General features: G+C 39.5%; 4 protein-coding genes across 5 annotated transcripts; 3 read left to right on the forward strand and 1 right to left on the reverse strand.

Moving 5' to 3' along the window:
* Positions 1–497: 497 nt before the first annotated feature.
* Positions 498–5,283, reverse strand: LOC115800148 (tubulin alpha chain-like). Its single transcript, XM_030757407.1, has 4 exons — positions 5,149–5,283; positions 2,079–2,301; positions 1,796–1,944; positions 498–1,661 (listed from the first exon to the last, which is right to left on the reverse strand). Exons 1-4 carry the CDS (start codon positions 5,149–5,151, stop codon positions 687–689), a joined length of 1,350 nt encoding a protein of 449 aa, XP_030613267.1. The 5' UTR covers positions 5,152–5,283; the 3' UTR covers positions 498–686.
* A 2,237-nt stretch (positions 5,284–7,520) lies between these two features.
* Positions 7,521–10,157, forward strand: LOC115800149 (tubulin alpha chain-like). Its single transcript, XM_030757408.1, has 4 exons — positions 7,521–7,538; positions 7,814–8,036; positions 8,305–8,453; positions 8,564–10,157. Exons 1-4 carry the CDS (start codon positions 7,536–7,538, stop codon positions 9,536–9,538), a joined length of 1,350 nt encoding a protein of 449 aa, XP_030613268.1. The 5' UTR covers positions 7,521–7,535; the 3' UTR covers positions 9,539–10,157.
* Positions 10,158–11,235: 1,078 nt separating this feature from the next.
* Positions 11,236–14,503, forward strand: LOC115800760 (tubulin alpha chain). Its single transcript, XM_030758260.1, has 4 exons — positions 11,236–11,377; positions 12,643–12,865; positions 13,165–13,313; positions 13,412–14,503. The coding sequence occupies exons 1-4, from the start codon at positions 11,375–11,377 to the stop codon at positions 14,387–14,389; spliced, it is 1,353 nt and encodes a 450-aa protein (XP_030614120.1). The 5' UTR covers positions 11,236–11,374; the 3' UTR covers positions 14,390–14,503.
* Positions 14,504–16,174: 1,671 nt separating this feature from the next.
* Positions 16,175–25,958, forward strand: dnajb2 (DnaJ heat shock protein family (Hsp40) member B2). 2 transcript variants are annotated; one of them, XM_030757537.1, is made up of 11 exons: positions 16,175–16,478; positions 17,626–17,721; positions 18,177–18,286; positions 18,411–18,464; positions 18,687–18,800; positions 19,021–19,092; positions 19,727–19,859; positions 21,401–21,471; positions 21,737–22,021; positions 25,488–25,559; positions 25,689–25,958. In XM_030757537.1, the coding sequence occupies exons 2-10, from the start codon at positions 17,657–17,659 to the stop codon at positions 25,514–25,516; spliced, it is 933 nt and encodes a 310-aa protein (XP_030613397.1). In that variant the 5' UTR covers positions 16,175–16,478; positions 17,626–17,656; the 3' UTR covers positions 25,517–25,559; positions 25,689–25,958. The 2 variants fall into 2 exon arrangements, with proteins under 2 accessions (XP_030613397.1, XP_030613396.1); XM_030757536.1 differs by lacking the exons at positions 25,488–25,559; positions 25,689–25,958 and having other exon boundaries at positions 21,737–22,708.
* Positions 25,959–25,988: the final 30 nt, after the last annotated feature.

Consider the following 25,988-nt stretch of genomic DNA (forward strand, 5'->3'; position numbering starts at 1 on the left):
GTCTACTGACAGAGAGAATACTCACCATTGTTGATTTTTGGTAGAATTACCCCTGGAAAAAAAAAAAGGACTTCAGGTTATATGTAAATGCTCACAGCAGCCGTCAATGTGGCCCGACTGAGTAATATCAAGTGACAGAAGATCTGCTTGCTGCAAACAACTCCCAACAAGTTCTACAACCCACCCACATTTCTAAAGAAATCAAGAAATCTCAGCAATTGTCTTTGGTATTTCAAATCAACCGAGAAGTTTGCCAGTTAGAGTCCCGGCAATGGTGAATGACTTCCAATAGATGGCAGCGTGTGTGCGCATGTGTGTGTGTGTGTGTGTGTGTGTGTGTGTGTGTGTGTGTGTGTGTGTGTGTGTGTTTATAAAAAAAAAACAAAAAAACAGAAGAACATTTTGGGAGACATTTATTCAGCAACAACAGATCAAAATAAAGTTATTGCACTTAAATTGACAAACTAATAATAAACACAAAAGCTGTCAAAATAAGAATTTTGATGACAACAGAGATAAATTCAGAACACAAGCCACAGGTAGTTTTTCAGTTTTAAAAGGCTAAATTAAAACATTTAATTTCTGGATTCAAATTCAAATTGTTAGATTTTTTTCTGCTCTTGTCAATAAATTACTAATAACAAAAATTAATTTTGTCCCTGAAAACAAATCATAGCTGACCCTGTTTAATATTCTTCTCCTTCCTCATCTTCTTCAAATGAATCAATCCCCCCCTCTTCATAATCCTTCTCCAGAGCAGCCATATCTTCTCTGGCCTCTGAGAACTCTCCTTCCTCCATGCCCTCCCCAACATACCAGTGAACAAAGGCTCTCTTGGCATACATGAGGTCAAACTTGTGGTCAAGTCGGGCCCACGCCTCAGCGATGGCTGTGGTGTTGCTCAGCATACACACAGCCCTCTGCACCTTGGCCAGGTCTCCACCAGGAACCACAGTTGGAGGTTGGTAGTTGATGCCCACCTTGAAGCCTGTGGGGCACCAGTCCACAAACTGGATGGTGCGTTTGGTTTTGATTGCTGCAATGGCCACATTAACATCTTTGGGCACCACATCACCACGATACAGCAAACAGCAGGCCATGTATTTACCATGACGAGGATCACACTTCACCATCTGGTTTGAGGGTTCAAAGCAGGCATTGGTGATCTCAGCCACAGACAGCTGCTCGTGGTAGGCTTTCTCAGCAGAGATGACTGGGGCATAGGTGGCCAGAGGGAAGTGGATACGAGGGTAGGGCACCAGGTTGGTCTGGAACTCTGTCAGGTCAACATTCAGGGCTCCATCAAAGCGAAGTGAGGCTGTGATGGACGAGACTATCTGACTAATAAGACGGTTGAGATTGGTGTAGGACGGACGTTCAATATCAAGGTTTCTGCGGCAGATGTCATAGATGGCCTCATTGTCCACCATGAAGGCACAGTCAGAGTGCTCCAAGGTGGTGTGGGTGGTCAGGATGGAGTTGTAAGGCTCCACCACTGCTGTGGAAACCTGAGGGGCTGGGTAGATGGCAAACTCAAGCTTTGATTTTTTGCCAAAGTCAACAGAAAGTCTCTCCATCAGGAGGGAGGTGAAACCAGAACCAGTCCCTCCACCAAAGGAGTGGAAGACCAAGAATCCTTGAAGACCAGTGCACTGATCAGCCTGTAGATATGGAGAAACAATCACAAAAATTGGATGTTGAACAGAGTGGAGTTTGAATGCAAGCTAATCATTTATGGGTTCAATGTATACAATGTTACAAACTGAAACATAGTGATTACCCTTCAATCACTTACCAGTTTGCGGATCCTGTCAAGCACAGAGTCAATGATCTCTCTGCCGATGGTGTAGTGTCCACGGGCATAGTTGTTAGCGGCATCCTCTTTTCCTGAGATCAGCTGTTCAGGGTGAAAGAGTTGACGGTATGTTCCTGTTCGCACTTCATCTGGGAAATCAAAAGAGCTACAGCTAAGAACATAAATTTAGTTGTTATAGGAAGCACTTTTAGCATGATAAAAATGCCGCCATCCATTGCTCAAATAGCTGAAAAAACGAGCTCAAATTCAGAGCACTACTTACCTATGACGGTGGGCTCCAGATCAACAAAGATTGCTCTGGGGACGTACTTCCCAGCCCCAGTTTCACTGAAGAAGGTGGTGAAGGAATCATCGTGGCCACCTATTGGCTTCTGGCTGGGCATCTGGCCGTCTGGCTGGATTCCATGTTCTAGACAGTAGAGCTCCCAGCAGGTGTTCCCCATCTGGACACCAGCCTGGCCTACATGGACAGAGATGCATTCACGCTACCAAAAAAAAAAAAATTAGCAAGAGGTAAGATTAAAAATATATATACACAGGTCATTATCTGACATAATCATGTTTTACACTTAAAGTCACAAACTTCAAGGAAATAATTTGGAAACTCTGCCACTAGATGGAAGCAGAGAGGTGTGTGAGAAAGAAAATTAACAAGCAAAACAAATTTGCTGCAGCTGTCACTAGATGTCATGTGTCTGCTATAAGCAGTCATGAGCTCATGAGCTTGTTCATGAGCTGGAATGAAGATTTGTTATACTTTAAAGAGGACGTAAATTAAAAAAGCAACACTGACAATCAAATCCTGTACTGACTTTTCTTCAGTACCTTTGCTCACCTGAAGACAAACATATTGGAAAACCTTTTAATTATTGATTATACAGAGAGAGAAAAAATCCTTTTGGCTTCATCTCTTTACATGCCTTGGATATTAAAGCACAAAGAAGCAGACTGCTTTGTGGTAAAAGTATATTTTTCTACCAGCGAGATGATTGTTGAATTAGAAACAAGACACTTGTCGATTTAAATACTGAAAATATTCATATAATCAGCCAAGTTATTAGGGTGATGTCTCACTTTTTAGTGTCTGCTTGATGATATGAATGCCAAAGTAGAAAAATAATCTTTGCCTCTGAAAAGATGAAATTAGGAATAGTTGATTTTTCCATCTGATTTACCAAACTGAACACCAGTCTCCTGTTGGCACTTTTATATAGGCTCTAGACTTTGTTTGGGGTATACATTAAACACAAGTCCACCCAATTTATATTTCAACAACCTGTCACATATGGTACACTGCATTTCAGCACTGGTTTATGTCAGGCAGCTATTTTTACATGTCCCCAACTTTCTCCTTCTCTGTGAACAGATGGTGAGTCAGGGTAGGGTGTTAGTGGCCGTAAGTGGTCTAGAGAGTGACCCTGTTTCATTTACTGAAGTCTGTTAACTCTCAAATATTTTATAGCAGATACGCTTGGATATATTCACTACTTTAAGTCTTATTGTTCACACAGCCAGTTTTCTTGCAGACTTCTCAGTGATGACGCTTTCCATACTTGCCCGAGTTTCCAGGTTAGCAGAGCTTTGTGGAGCAGCTATTTTAGGTTGCTCATACTAACCTGACACCTAGCTGTGAGGACCGGCTGTTCCTGTAAACACTGACTGCTGCCCCCAAAACAGCAGTTGGAAGTGAGTGTTAAAATGATTCAAAGCCGAGATATTTTTATGTCTGCAAGTATGAGTAAGTAACAATAACAATAATTTAGGGCTTTGTCAAAGATAAATCCCTCTTCAACTGTCAAACTTTTAATTTTCATTCAGTCTGTCAGGGTGTGTCTGCAGAAACACAAACATATCTGAGATGTCTTGACACCGACTTGACATTCCAGTTTTGTTTGTGACTAAAAGGTTCAGGTAGAATTAAATAGTCAGGACTCTGACCTAGACGGACTGTAAGGAAGGAAAATATAAAGATATAATAATAGTTTGTGAAAGCTGTTTTAGGTCAGGAGGTGTGGAAACTTATTTCTTAATGCCCACTGTCACAGTAGCATCCTTTTTGAAATTAGTGCTTCCAGAAGATGTTTGGGAGTGTCTTTTGAAGTTATTTTCAAACAGTGTAATGCTCACATGCTTACACTGACTGTGGAACGATGTCTTACACAAGGGTCAGCACAGCTTGTGAATTCACTTATGACGATATGTCTTATTATTTATTTATTTCCATTTTTTGCATATAATTTTATTTAGGGTCAGCAATGACCTTCAGCAATAAACTTCATTGTTTACATTTATACCATGCATTTAGCCTAATTTTTTCATATAGTACTACTAAGTTATGAACTGATAAAAAGAGCCCTACAGTAACTGTACAAGAACTAAATTGGTTGCATCAGGACAATTTGATCAAGGTGGGTAACTGTAGTGTACACAGTGATACTGTCTGGTTTAAGCAGTACCAACAGTGCTAACAAGCTGTGTTTACATTACACTGAGCAAACAGAGGTAAAAGGTCAGCAGTGTGTGTTAGCTGACTCTCCTGACAATGAAATGAGACTAAACATGCAATTTAACAGAAAATTATCAACCACTCATCAGACCCATTCATAGAGGCTGCAATGTCGTATCTCTTTCAGGTGGGAAGGATTTGTCCCATTAATATTAACATGTAATTTTTGTGAACTTTTAAACTTTTTTACTGAAAAAAATGTAGAAAACAGGTCATGAATACAGTAACCTACAGATACTGTACGTTACTGTTTGTTTAACATGACAGTTTGAATTTTAAGGAAAAAATATTTCCTGCTCCGCAAAATTACTGAGACTTATTTTGGACTTGATAGGTGTATGAGACACACCTACATTACACACTGACATAAGGCTACAGTCACCACACACCTTGTAGCAAAGAATGGTTTATATTGTTATTTATTAGTATTCTCAAATGCCTGAAAGAACCAAACAGTTCTCTTAATTTGAATACAACAAATCCAAATGTTTTATCGACATTAAATCTGCTTTGTCACTGCTTCTCTCTGATGAGGTAAATGTGTCTAATCATCAGCACTGCTTATCCAGGACAGCAACCAGCTCATCTTTACTGCCAGTCATTGAGCTAAAAATCTATTTCTGCTGCAGGAGGCCACACGGGGAGCAGTTATAAGAGTCTCTCCATCATCCACCTTGGTCTCAGAGCCTTTAAATAGGCCTACTGAACATTCACTTACGCATATTGTTAAAGCGCACCCGCTAAGAATCTATGTCATAGAAAATAAACGTTTACCTAACTTCGGAATGGAAATTTCTCTGCAGTCTTCTGACAGAGTTGTGCTTACCATTGCTGATTCTTGGTAGAGTGACCTCTGAAAGAAAAAAGTCTTGAAACTGACTTCAGGTTATATGTAACCTCTCACAGCGGCCGTCAATGTGGTCCGAGTGAGTAAGTAATGCCAGGTGGGCGAGGAGCTGCTACGGTATATTAGACTGCAAGCCACTCCCACTTGTCTCTGACGTGAACGCCTGTTTGGAATGTGCAGGATACTTAGTACAAGCAAGAACATAACATGAACTATATCTTTGGGGAAGGGGAGAACCGAAGAAGTGAGGATACTAACTTTTTGTTTTTCTTTTAGAAAAAAGTCGCTACAAAATGTCAGTTTCTATAGATAGATAGATACATAGATTTTTAGGTACTGTAAAGAATTATTCCTGTCTTACTCTTTATTTACTAAAAGTGTTGCTGAAATAATAATCGTCCATGAAAGTCTCTTTGAAACATCACTTTTGTTGGTCAGGAAATCCAATAATTATTTATTTATTTTTGCTAAGTCCCAGCACCAGGCTTTAGCAGAAAACACTGTAGTGCTGAGTGTGTTCAGAGTGCACACATGCAGTCAGTGTCAAGCTGGCACTTTAACATTTTGTAAGCTAGAGGTCGCAGTATCTTTATTATGGCCCACTGGGTCCTGCCATTTTTTTTTTTTAAGACATCTACCAACCCCACAATGTGTGGAAATGATCCCATCCTTTTTTGTTGTTCTGCTTTGTTCGAGGTTGTTATGGGTCCCCCACCCCAGTACTAACATTGTTATAACCCAGTAGTCAAAAGAGTAATTGCACGGCACGGGGGAACTGTACTCTAACAATAGAACTGGGTCACAGCTTTATGGAACATCGCAAATCATGGAAAACACACTACAGGATGTGTCTTTTTATACTGGCGTTAAATGCTCAGAACCTTTTTTTTTTTTTTTTAAAGTTCTGACATTCGCTATATTTGAGGTTGTTCTGTATCAAAATTTAATGTAAGATTGCTTTAATTATAAAATAATTACCATCGTGTCAAAAAATATTAAAACACATACAATACATATTCAGTTTAATATGATATCACATTGTATACAATTAACACAAAAGAGCTTTGTGGTGTGATTTTATATTATGGGATATGGCCTGAACACCAATTATTGCTTTTGTTACCAGTGAACAGCCTCAGGAGGGGAACTGAACCCAGAATGAATAGTGGTGCAGCTATAGTATCACTTTTATTGTAGGTTCCTGGTTATCACAATTATATTAAAGAAAAGAAAAAAAAGAAAAAAAAAACAGGAAATTACACAGCGTGGTTTCTATCAAAGTGCAAACAGTTTCTCCTAAGTTTTTCACTTTTTAAATATTATCCATGACGTTCTTGAAAATAATTCTGTATGCTAAAATCTGATGTAGTATTTGTGAATAACACAACCACAAGCTGCCTCAGTGTTTCATTACAAAGCATGGAATGTAATGAGTCAACATTCCCATATATTTTGACTTCCGGTTTTACTATAGGCTTCTGCTGGTCCTGAAAGTGGTTTGACTTGTTTTAAGTATCACAGAACCGAATGTTCTGCCTCTGAGCCACAGCATTGTATAAACAGTTTAGTCCTTTTAAATAAAACAGGCTGCTACTTTAACACCACCAAACTGAAAGTCATATTAAATGGAACTGTAAACATGTGGACTATACAGCACACGCATGTGCTTTCTGCATCTAAATAGCTGAATAGACTGAGACATCTAAGTGTTCTTTGTTTGCATATAGTGAAACAACTATGAGAGGGAGTTGTTGTTAGCACCTTGTGATCAGTGAAGGCCTGGTGAGTCAGTTCAGCACTCTTAAAGGGGCTGAAGAATCAACAAGAATATAGCAGCTTTTATCATCATATTGTATCACATAATAAATTTTAACTAATTTTTAAAGGTATAAAAACACTTAATCAGCTTAAAAATTGATCTGTAAACTTCATCTTTTTAAAGCCTGCAGCAAAGATGCCATTGCCATTGAGATGAATTCAGAAAATGCATCTGTTTATCCATTTTACTGTTAGAGGTTCACTCAATGAAAATTAAATCTCTTAATAATACAACTTGCCAATATGACTGTGGAAAGTAGATAACTATAGGTTACCTTCCCCTCATCTGGGTTTTTCTTATGATTTGTGAAATATGAGGCACATACGCACCTGTACAAACCACTCACAGGATAACACAATGAACAGGGTGGTCACCTCCTTTTCCATTGTCTGTCAAGCAGATGATATCTTAGTCTCATCAGTAGGTCTGATTACAGCGCAGATCAAATCGCTATACACCTTAAGCCACAGGTATATAAAGCAGAGTAGCACAGCTATCTCTGGAATAACATCCTCTCACAGATACTTGGACACTGAGAAGAGAAAAAATGGTAAGATATGATTAACTTGTGTATGCATGCTACTGTAGTATAATTAGTTGTAAAACATATTGGATATTTTCTGGATTGAGCTGAATTGTTTTTGCGATATTGCATAATTGAACAAACCACATCTGTTTTGTTACTGTCTTGTTTTCTGTTTTTTTTTTTTATCTGAAGCCAACCACGGGCGTACAGTATGGTAACTTAAACTGGGTTTAAGTGGTTTGATAACATTCTATATGTGGAGCTGCAGAAAGTAAAGAGGTCTCATTCACTCTCTGCAGCGTGAATGTATCTCAATTCATGTGGGCCAAGCTGGGGCTCAAATTGGTAACGCATGCTGGGAGCTGTACTGCCTGGAACATGGGATCCAGCCAGACGGACAGATGCCCACTGACAAAATTGTTGGAGGAGGAGACGACTCCTTCAACACCTTCTTCAGTGAGACACGAGCAGGAAAGCATGTTCCCAGAGCAATCTTTGTTGACCTGGAACCTACAGTTATAGGTCAGTGCCAGTTATGTGGTTAGTATTCTACATATTCTAGATCATTTTTACTTCCTTTATTACGTTTTGTTAACAAAGCTATATGTGTTTATTTGTTTTTACATTTTCATTTGTATAATTGCAATAAAACCATTTTGATAAAAAGAATGGTTGAAGTGTTAAAGGTAGATGACTATTCCTGAAAAAAAAGTTCCTTCTACCAGTGTGGAAACAGTGAAATGTTATGACTATTCATCCAGTAAATATGCATCATTGTTTTGCTGTACAGACGAGGTGCGCACGGGAACCTACCGTCAACTGTTCCACCCTGAGCAGCTGATTACAGGAAAGGAGGACGCTGCCAACAACTATGCTCGTGGACACTACACCATCGGCAAGGAGGTCATAGATCTGGTTCTGGACAGGACACGCAAACTGGTGAGACTCTCTGACGGTGCAAAGGCTATATATTTGGAGTATATTAGTAAGTTTTTGTGGGAAAAAAATGACTTAATGACTTTAATATTTGTGAACTGATAAATTTACAGGCTGATCAGTGCACTGGCCTGCAGGGATTCCTCATCTTCCACTCTTTTGGTGGAGGCACTGGCTCAGGTTTCACCTCCCTCCTGATGGAGAGGCTCTCTGTTGATTATGGGAAAAAGTCAAAGCTTGAGTTTGCCATCTACCCAGCCCCTCAGGTTTCCACAGCAGTGGTGGAGCCTTACAACTCCATCCTGACCACCCACACCACCTTGGAGCACTCTGACTGTGCCTTCATGGTGGACAATGAAGCCATCTATGACATCTGTCGCAGGAACCTTGACATCGAAAGGCCGACCTACACCAACCTTAACAGGCTCATTGGCCAGATTGTGTCCTCAATCACAGCCTCACTTCGCTTCGATGGAGCCCTGAATGTTGATCTGACAGAGTTCCAGACCAACTTGGTGCCCTACCCTCGTATCCACTTCCCTCTGGCCACTTATGCCCCAGTCATCTCCGCTGAGAAGGCCTACCATGAGCAACTATCTGTGGCTGACATCACCAACACCTGCTTTGAGCCAGCTAATCAGATGGTAAAGTGTGATCCTCGTCATGGTAAATACATGGCGTGTTGTTTGCTGTACCGTGGTGATGTGGTGCCCAAAGATGTCAACTCTGCAATTGCTGCCATCAAAACCAAACGCACCATCCAGTTTGTGGACTGGTGCCCCACAGGTTTCAAGGTGGGCATCAACTACCAGCCTCCAACTGTGGTTCCTGGCGGAGACCTGGCCAAGGTGCAGAGGGCTGTGTGTATGCTGAGCAACACCACAGCCATTGCTGAGGCCTGGGCCCGACTCAACCACAAGTTTGACCTCATGTATGCCAAGAGAGCCTTTGTTCACTGGTATGTTGGGGAGGGCATGGAGGAAGGAGAGTTCTCAGAGGCCAGAGAAGATATGGCTGCTCTGGAGAAGGATTATGAAGAGGTGGGCACTGACAGCATGGGAGAGGAGGATGAAGGAGAGGAATACTGACTTCAATCCAGAGTGAATGGATTTTTCCTAGTTTTAAAATTGGGCCTTTTTTTTAGTGAAAGTAAATGTATCAAATATATGACTACGCCAACAAAGCTGCAATTTGTATGAGAAAAAATTACAAATTTTAACAATCCATATTTCACTAAAACAGAGTAAAATCAGTAAAGTATCTTCCACTATATGCAGATTACCACGACAAATTCACAAATCAAACTAAATCTTAAACCTGAGCTTGACATTTCAATTGTCATTTTACCATCTAAAAAGATTGTGTTTATATTCATAAAATAATATAACATTCTTTGGGTGTTCAAAGATCTTTTCCTCCTGTGGTTTCTGCCTGCTTTAACCAAGCTCTTTCTTTTGCACCTCCCCCCACTATCCTCTCCCATGAGGAATGCAAGTTATGAAAGGGGTTCTATGTCAGCGTCTATATACCATTCAGCTGTGACTCTGAGAATGAAGCAAGAGAAAATAACTGACGGACTCTGGCTGGTGCTGCTTGTGTAGCTCATACTCAGACTGTAGCCTGCAGCAACAATAGAATCCCAGTTCAGTTTTGTATGAATCACTGCACAGTGATTCGAACAGAGTGGCTAAAAAGTTGCATTACAAAGCACAAAACTGGGCTCCACATTTCTTGGAAACATTTTTGGTTTTAATCTTTTCAGTCTCAGGACCATATTATTGTAGCTTTTTTTTTTTTGTTCCATATTACTTCATTTATGTAATTTGTCCCATCTTAATGCGTTGTTTGTAACAACCTTTACTTCTCACCACTTGACCATTTTTCTTTTTCATATAATAACCATAATAAACATGTCATAGTCTTTCCATTTAATCTAGAGCCATCATGTGTGATTATTCATTTAGAGGTTTAACACAAACAAGTGTTAGTGGTTGTGTGGGTGCACATCACTGCTTAAAAAAACATTATTCTCCTTGCCTACAGATTTTGTTACATTATATGCATGTTGAGAAATGTGTGTGTGTGTGTGTGTGTGTGTGTGTGTGTGTAAGGGGGGGGTTAATGATTTGCATGCTGCAATATTCACAGCTCATTTAAGGTATGTAGAATAGACATTAACACACTGTGGGAAAAGATAAATGGAAACCTGTTACAAATAAGCACAAAGAAATGGGGGGGGGGGGGGGGTCATAAGATGTGGATGGAAGCTTTTCTGGGTTAGATGAGTGGACAGATCCAGACACAGGATAGTTGATTTAGAACAAAACAAAGAAGTCAGTATAGAAGAAAGCTGAATTAAAGCAGAACACATGATGGGGTGTACCTATAACTATTTCTGGCTGAAAGATCTGACAGGGAATGCCTCTTGTGGATAGTCAGCCATGGATAGACAGACTGCTGGTTGACCGGCACACCTTTGATGGGATCAAAGGTGTGCAACTGATTGCAGAGGATCTACGAAAGGTGAGTGGCCACACCTGCCACCCACAAACATAAACACACAGACAGACAAACAGAGACGAGACAGGCAGGGAAAACAAGCAGGAAAGAAAAAAAGGAATGGGAGAATGCAGGAAAGTTGGATGGGGAGTGGGGGTTGTATAACAGTAAGAAGAATATTTTTTTTCATAATGATCTCATGCAGATAGCTGTAGGGAGATATACCATGACAGAAAGTATTGGCAACTTCCCTCTTTTTTTCTTAACTGCTGTTCCCTCCCACAAATGAGCTATGCAGCTGCCTGCCGTGGTTTCCTGCCTGCCCCCTCCATATCCTTGCCTATATAAACTCTGAGTGTCCCTTTTCTCTGCACTTCTGCCTTGTGTCTGAATCCTCAACGTCAGTCGAAGGACAAGCAGACAAAATGGTGAGTAACTGCCTGGCTGATGACGTAGTCTTGAAATTTTCAGTCTCTCTTCTTTACTAGCTCCTTTTGTTTCTCTTGCATGGATTAAATATCTAGGTCTCTTTAATGCTCATAAAGTCTCTGCTGTGAACTGGGAGGTTACTTAAAAGCAGCTTTTTTTCTGTTAAGTGATGGTAATTTTGATCTGAATTTATACAATGGAACTTTTTAGGGCATGTCTGTGGAGAATTCACGGAGAACAATGCACTACTATAGCTGCATTTAACTGAAAGAGAAGTCATGTCTGTACTCTTGGAAAATCTAGGTCAGATGAAACAATGAGTTGAACTGTTCTGTCATTTTCAAACTTGCTGAATATACAGCTTTTTAGTATATAAAAAAAGGAAAACACATCTGAAGTCTTTATCATGCGCTTGTTTAGGAATTACAGTTTTCATGACTAAGAAGTAGTAAGCAGGGTGATCGTGGCAGTGGGGGGATGGAGAAAAAGAGGAGTGGTCTGGCCTAACCAGGATGAGTTAGTCTGCTGCCATTTTGCAGCTGTTGAGAGTTTTAGGGTTGAAGCTGTGGAGAGCAAGAGAAAGAGAGGGAGAGAGAGGGAGAGACATCCCTTCCTGTTACACAGCACTATGGGCAGGATAGGGGAGGAGACACACAAAATGGGAGTGGATGAGGAAGGGGAGGAGATTTAGGATAAAGAGGTGGGGTTAAGGTTTTCTTCTTGATTCATGGACTTTCCTGTTTGCCACATAGAGCAATTGTATGCTGCTTTTTTTTTTTTTTTTTTTTTTTTTTTTCTAAACCCAAAAAACGGGCTTTTAGGCAGAAACGGGTCTTTCAGTTATCTGCAGCTACATTTCCTGCCCATTCAACTGTAACAACCCAGAGTTCAGACTCCATTTTAATCAGGACAATCTAATAGATATTTTTTTTCATGTATTGTATTCACCACTGAAAGCCTTAACATTTTTTTCAACCATGCTTTTCAACAGGCAAACTTTTGTTCCCGACTAAGTTTTTTTTCTCATCACACCAACTGCAGATATTACACCAGACATCATCTTGAAACTTTGACATGACAATAGAAAGAGTAAAAAAACATAGTCACTAAGAATCTATAAAAAAATACACATTCTCTAAACCTTTTATTCATTAGGACACACTATATAACCCCACTGTCCCACCCCCAACTGTTGCTGTACTTTTAAGTAATAATAGCTACTTCAAAATAATCAGCCTTTTTTTCTTTGTTTTTCTTTTTTTAGCGTGAGTGTATTTCTATGCATGTGGGCCAAGCCGGAGCCCAGATGGGCAACGCATGCTGGGAGCTGTACTGCCTGGAACATGGGATCCAGCCAGATGGTCAGATGCCCTCTGACAAAACTCTTGGGGGAGGAGACGACTCCTTCAACACCTTCTTCAGTGAGACAGGGGCAGGAAAACATGTTCCCAGGGCAATCTTTGTTGACCTGGAACCTACTGTCATAGGTCAGTATAATGCAAATAAACAGGAACTTGTATATATTGTCATGGAAAATCTGAAAACAGAAATTTAACAAAAAGATGTTTGGAAGAAATTTCATTTTCTTCCACATTATTTTCCATTGTCATTTTAATTGGTCTCATATGATTTTTTTAACTTTTGCATTTGAAAAATGTATACAGCCATGAAAGTATGTGAAAGTATGTTTAACTGCACTGTATGCACTAAGGATACCCTTTTAATTCAGTGCAAGAACATGGGATGCTAGCTCTTACACTCCTATTGATTTTTTTCTGTTTTGCAGATGAGGTGCGCACGGGAACCTATCGTCAGCTGTTCCACCCTGAGCAGCTGATTACAGGAAAGGAGGACGCTGCCAACAACTATGCTCGTGGACACTACACCATCGGCAAAGAGATCATAGATCTGGTTCTGGACAGAACACGGAAATTGGTAAGAGTTTGATTCCAGCAGTTTGCTGGACAAAGTTAATGTTTAATAAAATTTTAAGTTCTCCATTTTATTTTATTCAAAGCCAATTTTCCTTTCAGGCTGATCAGTGCACTGGCCTGCAGGGATTCCTCATCTTCCACTCTTTTGGTGGAGGCACTGGCTCAGGTTTCACCTCCCTCCTAATGGAGAGGCTTTCTGTTGATTATGGGAAAAAGTCAAAGCTTGAGTTTGCTGTTTACCCAGCCCCTCAGGTTTCCACAGCAGTGGTGGAGCCTTACAACTCCATCCTGACCACCCACACCACCTTGGAGCACTCTGACTGTGCCTTCATGGTGGACAATGAAGCCATCTATGACATCTGCCGCAGGAACCTTGACATCGAAAGGCCGACCTACACCAACCTTAACAGGCTCATTGGCCAGATTGTGTCCTCAATCACAGCCTCACTTCGCTTCGATGGAGCCCTGAATGTTGATCTGACAGAGTTCCAGACCAACTTGGTGCCCTACCCTCGTATCCACTTCCCTCTGGCCACTTATGCCCCAGTCATCTCCGCTGAGAAGGCCTACCATGAGCAACTGTCTGTGGCTGACATCACCAATGCCTGCTTTGAGCCAGCTAATCAGATGGTGAAGTGTGATCCTCGTCATGGTAAATACATGGCGTGTTGTTTGCTGTATCGTGGTGATGTGGTGCCCAAAGATGTCAACTCTGCAATTGCTGCCATCAAAACCAAACGCACCATCCAGTTTGTGGACTGGTGCCCCACAGGCTTCAAGGTGGGCATCAACTACCAACCTCCAACTGTGGTTCCTGGTGGAGACCTGGCCAAGGTGCAGAGGGCTGTGTGCATGCTGAGCAACACCACAGCCATCGCTGAGGCGTGGGCCCGACTCGACCACAAGTTTGACCTCATGTACGCCAAGAGAGCCTTTGTTCACTGGTATGTTGGGGAGGGCATGGAGGAAGGAGAGTTCTCAGAGGCCAGAGAAGATATGGCTGCTCTGGAGAAGGATTATGAAGAGGTGGGCACTGACAGCGTGGGAGAGGAGGATGAAGAGGGAGAAGAGTATTGAACGATCAAATATCATCACGCATTCCAAAAGTTATGAACGTAACACATTCCCACCAAAATCCATATATGTGGTGATATGTCAATATTATCAATAAAGGTTCTCATGAACATTTGATATGAAGTTGTGAACATTCTTGATCTCATTTAGAATAGCCTGGTTGTTTAAGCAATATATTACTGTAGTGTATAGTGCCAGAACTGCAACAGGGAAATGCCTTTCAAGGTTTAGGCTTTCAGAGTGGAAGCTGATAACATTTTAACAGCATTATGGAGAGAAGTAGTAGTGGCTGCTCTGCATAAAATCATTAACCTAAATCCTTTGCGAAAAAAGTATCCAAAGACATCTTTCAAGTTTTGGAGTTGAAGATACAGTATGTTCTACACTATACACTTTATTACATACTGTATATTTTGTTCTGTACTTTTCTTTATTGACATTTCTATACACAATGTATCCAGCTTTTTCGTGTTTCTGGGCAGCTCCACTTTTACAAAGGAAATTCCAGCCTCTCTGTCTTCAACAGTTTCCTGTCTTTCTTCATGCGAGTGGCGCAGCAGGCTGGGCTTGCCTGCTTCCTGTAGTTCTTCCTTATGCCAGCAGATGGAAACAAAAAGCTGAAGTTGGTGTAGTTATGCCTCTGTTGTACTTGAAATGCAACAATCGTCTGCGGCCCATTCAAACCATTATTCGCTACTGTGATCAACATAATGGCCTCATATTGGACTAAATTAATGTAATTTATTTTCATAAACCAGCTGATTTGGTGTGAAGGTGGGCCTGCCTCAGTTCAGTGCCAAATAATAAGCTGTCTTCATACACATATGGTAGTCTAAATCCCTGGCAATTACGATCTAAGATTGGTCACCCATCAAAAATAAATCATGAAGGAAGAATGCGTTACAAATGGCACACAATTTGAATGCATTTGATCTAGTTTAGTAGTTTAATTATTTTAAATGTCAGTATTAAATCCAAAATGTTTCATATAACTTTTTAGCCTTAATCACAAAAGTAAAACCTTTTCATTTTTCTCCATAAAATTTGTCAATAACTTTGGCGGCCTGCTACGCTTTACTGAGTTATCCTATTTATAAAACCGCCCAAGAGGTTCAATTACACATCGCTAACCAGTCCACATAACTCTGACATTACATGATACGCTCATTGTGTGATCAAGACCACTGACTCCACTGATGAGTCACACGGTAAACTAGAAACTTAATTTCTGATAGCCTTCCTATAAGAAAAAAAAGATCTACTCCATATGCAACAGAAGGTCAGAATTACATTATGAGCCATTATTATTAGATTATAATAATTTTTAATATATGTTGCCACCAGACGCATTTTTGGAGAGTTAGTTAGGGCTGAACTTATTTTCTCGGGTCCTTCGATATGTAACAATGAATCATATGTGGTTTTATATCATTATATTAGTGCATAGCTGTCTTATTAATCCAGTGCAGTAACATTATCGAAAAATAGGTTTGTTCAAGACGTAAAAAACGTGACTTTACAGTACAATGCTCATCGGCTCCTTTCAACCCTGCAGTTACGCAAGAGCGACTGTGGAATGAATTATTTAGTAATGTCTGTGATGATTTGGTGACCTATATAATTTTTAATAGTTTTTAGTTTATGGTATATGTTTATAGACATCTGTGTTTAGAAGTTAAACCATTATCGCGGAGCAACAGGCAGAGCTGAGGCACTCAGGGCGGGTCCGGTGACGTTTCTAAACACTGGCATGTTCTAGACGCTCTATTTTTTCTATGCGCTCTCGGTGACGTAGCGTGTGCGGCTTAGAGCAGCGCTCCGGAGAAACACGGCTGACTGTACACCGGTTACCTCCGCAGGGACTTTAGAGTAGACCCTAGCGCTACGTTACAGTGACATTGTCTTGTTGGAAAATATTTGCGGTGGAGACATAGGCCGAAAGGAGGTGAGGCGGCTGTGCTGCTGTGAACAAAGGAGAAAAAGAAGGGGGAGCGTTTTCCAGAAGGACCGCTATCACAACAAATTCACTGTCGCTCCAAACTGGTGGACAGACGGCTTAACTGTTCGCTCATTAGGCCGAAACACTCCTACGGTAGGTCCACTCCTGTGCTTAGGCATAACAGTTCAGTGCCAAATAATAAGTTATGCTTACCCATAGCCAAATAGGAGTTACAGTTTGATGTCCAACTTTACCATAATAGGAGATGTGTTACCGAAATACCAAATGATGTTAATTGTGCCCTTAGTGTCAACACTCGAATAGCACAGCACCTGTGCCTCCAAGTTCATCTGTCCTTGTATTTACGGGTCTATAAGGCCCGGAGTCATGTCAGCACTGCAGCAGTTGACAGATGCCTTGGCGCTAGAAATAACATAGTAATGAGGCTTGTATGAGTGCATAGCTCTTCGTGAAGAGGCATAGAAAGTTAAGTTTAGTTGTTTCACCTCAGTTTTGAAGCCCCCACTCCACCCCAAGCCCTGAAACTGTCACAAATGAGACTGGCATGTTGGTTAGCATGTCGTCTATAGTTATTATGGAACTAATGACTGCGAAACGGTCTTATATTAAAGGACAACAGGCTTGATATTTTAATGCGTTCATTCTGAAGCAGTTTATAACATGTTGACGTTAATTTATGATTCAGTGAAGTCTGCTGATTAGCTTTTATTTACCTTTTTGACACTCGTCTAACTCAATATATTTGTTGTGTTAGCTGGAAAATTCAAATTAAAAGGACCCAAAGAGAAAAAAGGTTTCGGCTAGTTAACAGAATGTAATGAATTTGGGTTAAAAATCTCCACGGATGATTTCAATCTCCTGTTGTGAGTCTGTTCATGCATTTATCGCAGAAAAGTTGTTAATTGTTTAACTCATCATGCATTTTGACTACTAACTCTAGTCAAAATGCATGATGAGTCATCCTTAAAACTAATTTGCTTTGTAAGTAATGCAGCTTTAAAGAGCAACTCTTAATCTCAATATAGTTTAACTCATGAGTCATACGTTAATACAGATAATGGACAATCTATCCTTTAATGTTCAGGCACTTGGACAGTTTATGTTGCATCTCATTAAATTTGTGTACAAATAAATAAGAATTGGGTGTTTTTTAAAAATTGTTTGTGGGTGTTGGGGTATACTATAGATACCAGGACTAAATGTGTCATTTAAAAAATGCATTGCCACTGTTTATTTTTCTCACCCAAATGGAAACTCTGTGCTGAAATTTTTATTGCAGCGTGGTGTTTTGAGGAGTGACAGGAGGTGACATGGTGGACTACTATACCATCTTGGGAGTGTCCAAAACAGCCTCTCAGGATGACATTAAGAAGGCGTAAGTATCCTGAGTCATAAGTAACAAAAAGTTCACTTGAGTAGAAAATATTATATATGAAGATATATTTGAAGTGTAAAAAAACAACTTTAAATAGCAAGGTTATGTAAGCACTGAAAAACTGAGGCCACTACCAAGTGGCAGTTTTGTGTGTTTATTGTTTAAGAGTTTATGAACTTTAGACAACCCGTGAACTGAATTTCAATCCAAAACGTTTGCTCTTCAGAGCAAAGACACACTTTCATTTTATGCAATGTCACTAAATCAGCTTCTACCTATAAATAGAGGTTTGAAAACTCCTGCTATGTAAAGTACAAATATCTCAAAGTATATTTTATTTTCCCACAGTGTTGTTTTTTGTCCATTGAGTACTTCATTGTGTCAAGTGTTGCACATATTACATGTGTTTGGTTGTGTATATACATGCCAGTGTTTGTTTCTGTTTGTGTTTTCAGGTACAGGAAATTGGCCTTGAAATGGCATCCTGACAAAAATCCAGACAACAAGGAGGAAGCAGAGAAAAAGTTCAAAGAACTTGCAGAGGCCTATGAAGTCTTATCTGACAGTAAGTCATGATCCATGATGGCTCATCCAGTATATATACTGTATACTGGACATGTGCATGTGTATGTGCTGGGGGGACAAAGGCATATATTGATGTATCTGGCTGCTTTTTTCCTTTTTGACAGAGAGCAAACGTGATGCATACGACAGATATGGAAATGACAGAATGCGACAACCCGGTAAATTAAAAAAAAAAAAACTGCCTGATATATTGTTGCATCCATTACAGTAATCATTAGCAATCAAAAAAAATTCTTCTAATGGCTGTATTTTAGTAAAAACTGTGTATTTTGGTAATTGTCTTACAACTGCGTCTTCCTACTTGCTACTTCTCCTTTGCATTTGTCCTTATTTTACTTTTTCCTTCCCACTCTCCTGATCATGACGTGTTCATTTCTCAGGTTCCTCCAGTTCAGACTTTTCAGATTTCCCAGGATTCACCTTCACATTCCGCAGCCCAGATGAGGTGTTCAGAGAGTTCTTTGGTGGACAGGATCCCTTTGCCAGCTTCTTTGGTAAGTCAGAGAGATAGTGAGGTGGAGTTCATCCGGTATTAGTATTAATACAGGAACTAACACTTAGGTATTGCATATTTTTTTCAGCCTATGGGTAATTTAATATGATCAGAGCAGTTTGTCTCAGATCTACTGTAACTGCATCGTCATCCTTGTTTCATGTTGTACAATATTTACTGTTGCATTTATATGTGCTGAAATGTCTTTTTCTCTTATTCAGATGACTTCTCATTTGGAGGCTCATCCTCTCGTCTCGGCCCCGGGCGATTCTTCTCTTTTCCTTCAGCAGGAGGTAAAGATTTAAATATTATAAGTATACTGTTGGAATCTGTTCCAGTTTTCAAATCTGTAAACAGGTGGAGGGGTACGTAAAAAGAAAAATTGAAACGTTAGATTTGTCTGACTATCCACTACATTTAAATTTTGTTTTATGTTCTAATGACAGAAGTCTGCTCGACATAAAAACATATTAAGAACCTTTAAGTGAAGCACCTCCAAAAGGTTAATCTCATTTTTTGAAGTGCTAAATTTATATTTATCTCCATGTAAGCGTAGTAATACTCGTGCAAAAATCTTCACTGTGTGGATAAATTACACTCACTGGGAAAATTTAACAAACATTTACAGAAGAATTAGTTTTTCTTTCACAGTTTTCCTTTACTGGAATATTAATGCAATTCTACCCACTTAAATTTGTTTTATAATCAGTCTCAAGGTGGTTCAGTGCTTGCCAGTGATGCCACACAGCATGCTCTTGCTCAGCACAAAGAGAACTTTGGATGTTCTTGTGTTGTTTTGTATCAACCAAAAAAATGGCAGGTTAATGCTATTTGACATTCTTAGGGTTAGTATCAGGACATGGTAAAGATACATTAAAAACTAATATAGTTTTCCTCTCTTCTCTTTGATTGTTTGCATTTCTATAGTTGAATTCAGCTCTTTCTCCAGTAACTTGGGTGGTCTGGATGGGATGGACAGCATGGGTGGAGGGATGGGCAACTTCAGATCAGTTTCTACGTCCACTCGCATCATAAATGGAAAACGCACCACCACCAAGAAGTATGTAATCTCTTCACAAATAGGTTATGCAGCCAAGGAAGAACATTATTAAGTGTATTATTTTCAAAGCAAAAAGTGAGGAATTGAAAATTATATTAAACTTAGCATCGGTGAACAGTTACACATTCCAGTGTTTTAAAATTTATCTTGATGCAGTGCTTTATCATACCTAGTGATGCATTTTGCATTATGAAATTTAATTACATTTCTATAGCAACAGTACAGCTGTAGAGCACTCATATGTGTGTACCTGAATTCACATAAATATTTAATCAATTCATTGATGCTATCATACAGAGTGACTTTTTAAAAGACTAGAGTATAGCTTCTAATTAATCAAATTTTAATCTTGATCAAGATTTTGGCTTCCTACAATTAAATGAACTTGATCAACTGATTTTGAAAAGGCATTGTCTGCCAACAGAGAGCAAAGTAAAAGCAAATCAAGCGCTCCCTAAATCACCACCCGATGGTGTGTCCGCATGTGCCAATCACAGCTGTTTCCTGCACCACACAGTGTGTCAGAACAAAAACTAAATGTCTGACACAGCAGAAGGTGAAGAGCTTGTCCTCAGAAGCAGAGCCTCAGCCACTGTTTGGAAATACTTAGACTTTAGGGCAAGTGTTAGCTAAGAACAAATAACATGCAAAGTGTACTGTAAAATTGTGTCTGTAGCACAAAAGAACACAACTAACTTATGCAACCACCTGAAAATACAACACACAGTGCAGTATGAAGAATGCACGAAGGCCCTGAAAAACAATCTAGTGGTTGATAAATATCAATTCAGACATCCATAAACGTGAGCCTACATAGTGCATCAGCATATCCATAGAGCTCACAAAGACACACTGAAATTACCAACATAGTCACATTCCATTCAGCCAAAGATATGTGCCAAAAACACCATGAGTAATGAAGACTTCAGGAAAATGGTTGGCATACTGGACAAAAGATACGCCATCCCTTCACACAGTATTTTTCCCAAGTGGGAAAAACCTGCACTGTATGCAAAATGCCCCAGGGGAAATGAAGAGGGATCTCAGATCAGCTGTCATGTACTTTGTTTCAAGTTTAATTCACAGAAAGACTATATAGTTTGCTTCTAAGAGATGCACTTAGGTCAGGTGAATAAACACCCTTTTTATGTGCAAGGACTAATGAACAGGAATATAGCATAATGTGAAAGTGAAAGCAGTGCCCTGTTGTTTTAGTTTATATTTTTCTTCTGAAAGATGCACTGGATTTAGGTGAGTAAGGAGGACCAGTTGTATTTTGATACAAAGGTTGTACATTAGCAGGCATATCCCACAACATGGATATGAAAGCAGTGTTGGGGTTATGTGACAGTGCAATAAAAGCATTTCTGTCACTAAAATCAGTGAATAATTGTGATAAATAATCATGATCTTACTGTTGGTCAAAATAATTTTGGCCATAATCTCTAAGCCTGAGTATGCACATACACACACAGAGACGCTAGAAAATGATGGTGGCTTTTAAATGCTGCTACTTATGTCTGTATTTGTCTTTCCTGCAGGATAAAGGAGAATGGGCAGGAAAGAATAGAGATTGAGGAGGATGGAGTGTTAAAGAGTGTTCTAATTAATGGTAAGAGTGCACACTGAATGAATGATTTGAGGATAAACAAACTTGAGCTCTTATTTGCTTAAACCTGAATTTATCACTTTTGTTAACATGCTAACATTTTCTAATGAAATGACAATTTTGCCAACAATTCAGAGCTACATTTGCTCATGTACAATATGTGGCTCATATTTCACTTAGTTATTTATTTCTCTGTATGTGTAATGTTTTTGCTCTGTGTTGATTTTGCACTAAGGCACCTGTGTTGTTGTTTTTATTTTGTTCCCAGGTGTGGAAGATGAAATGGCACTCGCTCTGGAGCTGAGCCGACGAGAGGAACAGGCCACCCAGAAGCCACGACTCCAGAACAGAACCGCGGAGTCAGACAGATCCCGCCTGAGCCCTTACACTTCACCCACACATCGTTCATTTAGCTCTGCCCCATTCTACCACTACGGGGTTGCAGGAGGCAGTGAGGATGATGAGGAAGATGAAGACCTGCAGATGGCTTTGGCATGCAGCCTGTCAGAAATGGAAGCCCAGCAGAGAGCTGCTGCTAACGACTACATATCAGGTGCTCGGGGTGGGGGCAGAGCTGTGAGTGACAAAACTACTGGCCATTTAGGTGGTGGGATCACAAATGTGCCTAGCAGGGAGGAGGCTGTTGCAGGGCAGAAACATAAAGAGAACCAGTTTAAATTGGTGCCTGGAGATGGATGTGAAAGTGTGGGAAAGATAACTGTGGAGCCACACTTCTCTCCTGTGTCATCCACAACTGCCAGCACTACACCGCTAAGCCAGTGCAGTGAGGAAAAGTTTAAACCTGTGATAAAAAGTGATAGCAGTGTGAAAAAGAAAAAGAAGTGTGGGTGTGTTCTCTCTTAATGAAGTCTCTTTGTGGGTTTACTTTCTTTGGGATGCCTTATTATACTGACCTCAGTGTTTGCCTTCAGCCAGCTCTAATGTAATGTGAATTGCGCAGATCTGTATTTGAGACAGTGCCTATATCGATGACAAGGCTTCACATTCCTCAAATGGAACAAGCAAGATCTGTGGTTATGTTTCCACATTATTGCAGGCATTTAAATTGTTTGGCTTCGTGGATGCAAGCTGGTGCGGAGGATTGCTTATGAATGTGAATTTGCCAGAAATTTACATAGATGGAAAAACTGAATTAAGTGGTGATTTAGATCTGCTGTACAAATGCCAAAATATGGTGTTTCATGAGGACAGGTTTAAGTTTTAAACCTCGGGAAGAGATTGTTCGAAATTGAGATCATTTTGGCCTGACTTTAAAACAAAGGTTGTGTGTGTGTGTGTGTGTGTGTGTGTGTGTGTGTGTGTGTGTGTGTGTGTGTGTGTGTGTGTGTGTGTGTGTGTGTTTGAGTCAGCTGAGATCTTGCCATAGAATTTTCTCATTCAGACTGTTTGGCATTGGGAATGTTGCAGAACTGTGTCACACTCATCTGGAAAAAAGTCAAAGGTAGACCACAGAACTTTCTGTGGCGTGTTTCCATGTTTACATATAAACTGCTTTTGATTGAAGCCCGATGCTTATCAGTCAGCTAATTATACTATCCAGAATATGTATGAAGCAATAAGTTGTTAGGTGAAGCACATGATGACAAACTTTGAAAATACAACTACCGTGTTGTTGGAAAGTTGGAGTAGGAAAGAGAGCCCATGTGTCATTAAATCCAAATATATCATATCTTGGCCTTGCACTTTTACTATAAATAGCATTACAATTTTACATTTGATTTTAGATTATAGTTTGGAGACAGCACTTTATAAAGTTAAAAGACAAATCACAGTATCGAATGTGTTCAGTATTGTGACTGATACAGCCACAAATAATCGTTAATAAATCTTTGCACATTTTAACTACTTATGTGTTTACTATACTTACATTACTGATGCAAAAGTGCCAGGCTTTATGAACAAATGAAAATACTAAATCAGGTTTTGGATTTTCCCCGATGCTCCTGCAGTAGATGTGACTGAGAGTGTTGTTAGGTGCTTGGAGAAAGAAGATAGATAGATAAGTTTTCATTCTAACAACATTTGTTTAAGTGTTCCCTGAGAAAAATGTTAAACCTCAGTTGAGCTCCCTTGTGTGCAAAATTGCAAATACTGTAATACAGAATCAGAATCAGAATACTTTAAATTTCCCTCTGGGATCAATAAAGTATTCTGATTCTGATTCTGAATTCAGGGGTAACTCCATAACCTTCCCTCCAGCTGCACTTTTTGCCTCCAGGCTTTTGACTTAAATACATTTTTTTTTTTTTTTAAAGGGTGAATTATATATCTTAATATATGAAAAAGAAGGAAAGTAAATGCGACTAAAATGAGTCAAACTCATCTTCAGTTAGTCAATCAGTCCATGTCAGCTACTGCTAAAGTTGGGTTTAATGTGTATTGTAACTGAAATAGTTGTTTATTGCCTGTGTGTCCTCATCTTTGCATTGAAGCTGAGATTACTTAAAATATAGTAGATAACTGTGTAAACATAAATGCATTTGTGTTTGGACACTCCTAGAAATCTAAAGAAAAGGCAAACTGGTGGACTCCACAGCCACCAGAAAGTTATTCAGCCCAATATCCCAGAAGTGTAGGTGTTTTATATGAACATATAGAATGTGTTGGACTGCATGTTTGCATCGGTGAGAAGTCACTAAAGGTAGTTTTTATGAGGCTTCTGGATAAAACCCAAATCGACTGTATCTCAAACAAAGTGAAAGTACTGCCAGTGTTATTGGTGGAACCCCAACAAGTGCTTTAGATGTGGTTGTTGCTGGAGGACAGAGCTGAAAGTAACAAAGTCCTGCTGGTGCCAAAACATGCAAATGTTAGAATAATTACTGATGCCAGGAATATGTAAAAAAAAACCCAAAACAAAAAAAAAATGACTCTTCATAGACATGCCTGTCTCAGTTAGTAACTTATTACAGGCCTTTTGCCCTGTTGTGCTTTATGCTGCTCATACACAGCAGTGAGTTTATTTGATTGTAATATATTTTGCCACAGATTTTTCGCGAGTGCTCCATTCATCATAGATTGCATGAGTTTTGTTCTCATTTCAAAGTATAGCTGTCAGCACCTGCAAAGATTTAAGCGAAATCCTAAACAAGCATAACCTAAATTGATTCTTTTGTTTTCTCTTTTCGACACTATTGTTGGTGTAGAGAGAGAGACTAAGATGGAACTACGCAAATGAATTATTTTATAAATATATCAGCCTGTATTAATTGTACTATACTGAGTTTCCATTTGTTGATGTTATTTTTATTTTCACGTTGTTTAAAAGGAATTAACAAATAAAGATTGTGTCACAAGATAAGTTGGAATATCTTATTTTTTCAGAATATGGCAGCCACGTATTTTCCTCTAATTTTCCACTAAATTCATGCTTAAGTGTATCACCAGTGCAAAGTGATGATATGAGTTCTGTTTAATAATCATACAGTCAGTGAAATCTGAAATAATGCTTTCAGTTCTCAGGGCTCTTAAACAATATAACAAAACAGATTAATGCATTGAAAAACGTCTGCCTGTTTATACTGCTTTGGAAACTGCCCATGTATGTGGGTTTAGTGTGTGTGTCATCACACAGCTCTGATCAGGAACCTACATTTTCAGTGCTGTTCTTATGACCTCGTTATGCAAGACAGTTTCAATATGATGTTGTTCCTGATAGCATACTGTATGTAACAGGGGCAAGGGCATCTTAGCAAGATGTGTCGGAATAGTCATCGTGTTTTAAACAGAAAAAAATAATTAAGTCTGATAGAAAGCTGTTTCTTTTTCTGTTATTGTATTTTATTTTGTTTATCTGCACTTAAGACTTCCTTGCATCACGTTATTTTGTCTTGTTGGCTGTAGCATTTAAACTCTTGCTGCTCGATCACATAAACATTCCTTTTCATCTGCAATGTAGCAAAAGCACATCTAGTAACATATTGTTGGGACATAAGTTTAAATTCTTAAGTTTCATAAGTTTTTTTTTTTTGTCTTACAATTCCTGCTTCCTGTTTCAGACTCAGACTTCGAGGCCTTCACAACCTAACCTGATTGGCTCACGCTGCTCTGTGCCCTTGCCCTGCCCTGAGGTAAAGAACCAGTGTGAATCTGAGGCATCCATTCCTTCTGCCCCCAAAACTTCATGTAGATGAGATCAGATGATGCCTATTTGCATATCTGATAAAGTGTAACTTGTCCTTGTACATCTATTCTTACAGGTCAAAGATAATAACCCACGATGCACTTTTCTATCTCTGCCCACCATGGTTCCTACCTGCTGAATGACATAAAAGATGTGTATTTAATATGTACGTGTCTGTGAGTGCATATGTATCTGTAGCTCATTGTGGAGCAAAAGACTTTGTATTTTGAAATCTAACGAGGCATAGTAGTTATAATCATCTCTTCATTGAATAATGATGTTTCTAATGAATATGAACTAAATTTGTTCTGGTAAATAGGATCATAATAAACTGGTTTCTACTGTAGCAGCAGTTATTCCTGCTAGTAAGCAGTGC

Source organism: Archocentrus centrarchus, chromosome 21 (assembly GCF_007364275.1).
Source record: "Archocentrus centrarchus isolate MPI-CPG fArcCen1 chromosome 21, fArcCen1, whole genome shotgun sequence".
NCBI lineage: Eukaryota > Metazoa > Chordata > Actinopteri > Cichliformes > Cichlidae > Archocentrus > Archocentrus centrarchus.

Excerpts from the sequence above, each read along its gene's own strand:
- LOC115800148 (XM_030757407.1), bottom strand. Across the intron at positions 1,945-2,078 it reads TCTGGAGCCCACCGTCATAG|ATGAAGTGCGAACAGGAACA; the intron begins GTAAGTAGTGCT and ends TTGATTTCCCAG. Across the intron at positions 1,662-1,795 it reads TTGACAGGATCCGCAAACTG|GCTGATCAGTGCACTGGTCT; the intron begins GTAAGTGATTGA and ends CCATATCTACAG.
- LOC115800149 (XM_030757408.1), top strand. Across the intron at positions 8,037-8,304 it reads CCTGGAACCTACAGTTATAG|ACGAGGTGCGCACGGGAACC; the intron begins GTCAGTGCCAGT and ends TTTGCTGTACAG. Across the intron at positions 8,454-8,563 it reads TGGACAGGACACGCAAACTG|GCTGATCAGTGCACTGGCCT; the intron begins GTGAGACTCTCT and ends ATAAATTTACAG.
- LOC115800760 (XM_030758260.1), top strand. Across the intron at positions 12,866-13,164 it reads CCTGGAACCTACTGTCATAG|ATGAGGTGCGCACGGGAACC; the intron begins GTCAGTATAATG and ends TCTGTTTTGCAG. Across the intron at positions 13,314-13,411 it reads TGGACAGAACACGGAAATTG|GCTGATCAGTGCACTGGCCT; the intron begins GTAAGAGTTTGA and ends TTTTCCTTTCAG.
- dnajb2 (XM_030757536.1), top strand. The coding sequence starts at position 17,657 with ATGGTGGACTACTATACCATCTTGGGAGTGTCCAAAACAGCCTCTCAG. Across the intron at positions 18,465-18,686 it reads TGACAGAATGCGACAACCCG|GTTCCTCCAGTTCAGACTTT; the intron begins GTAAATTAAAAA and ends TTCATTTCTCAG. Across the intron at positions 19,093-19,726 it reads CTCTTTTCCTTCAGCAGGAG|TTGAATTCAGCTCTTTCTCC; the intron begins GTAAAGATTTAA and ends GCATTTCTATAG.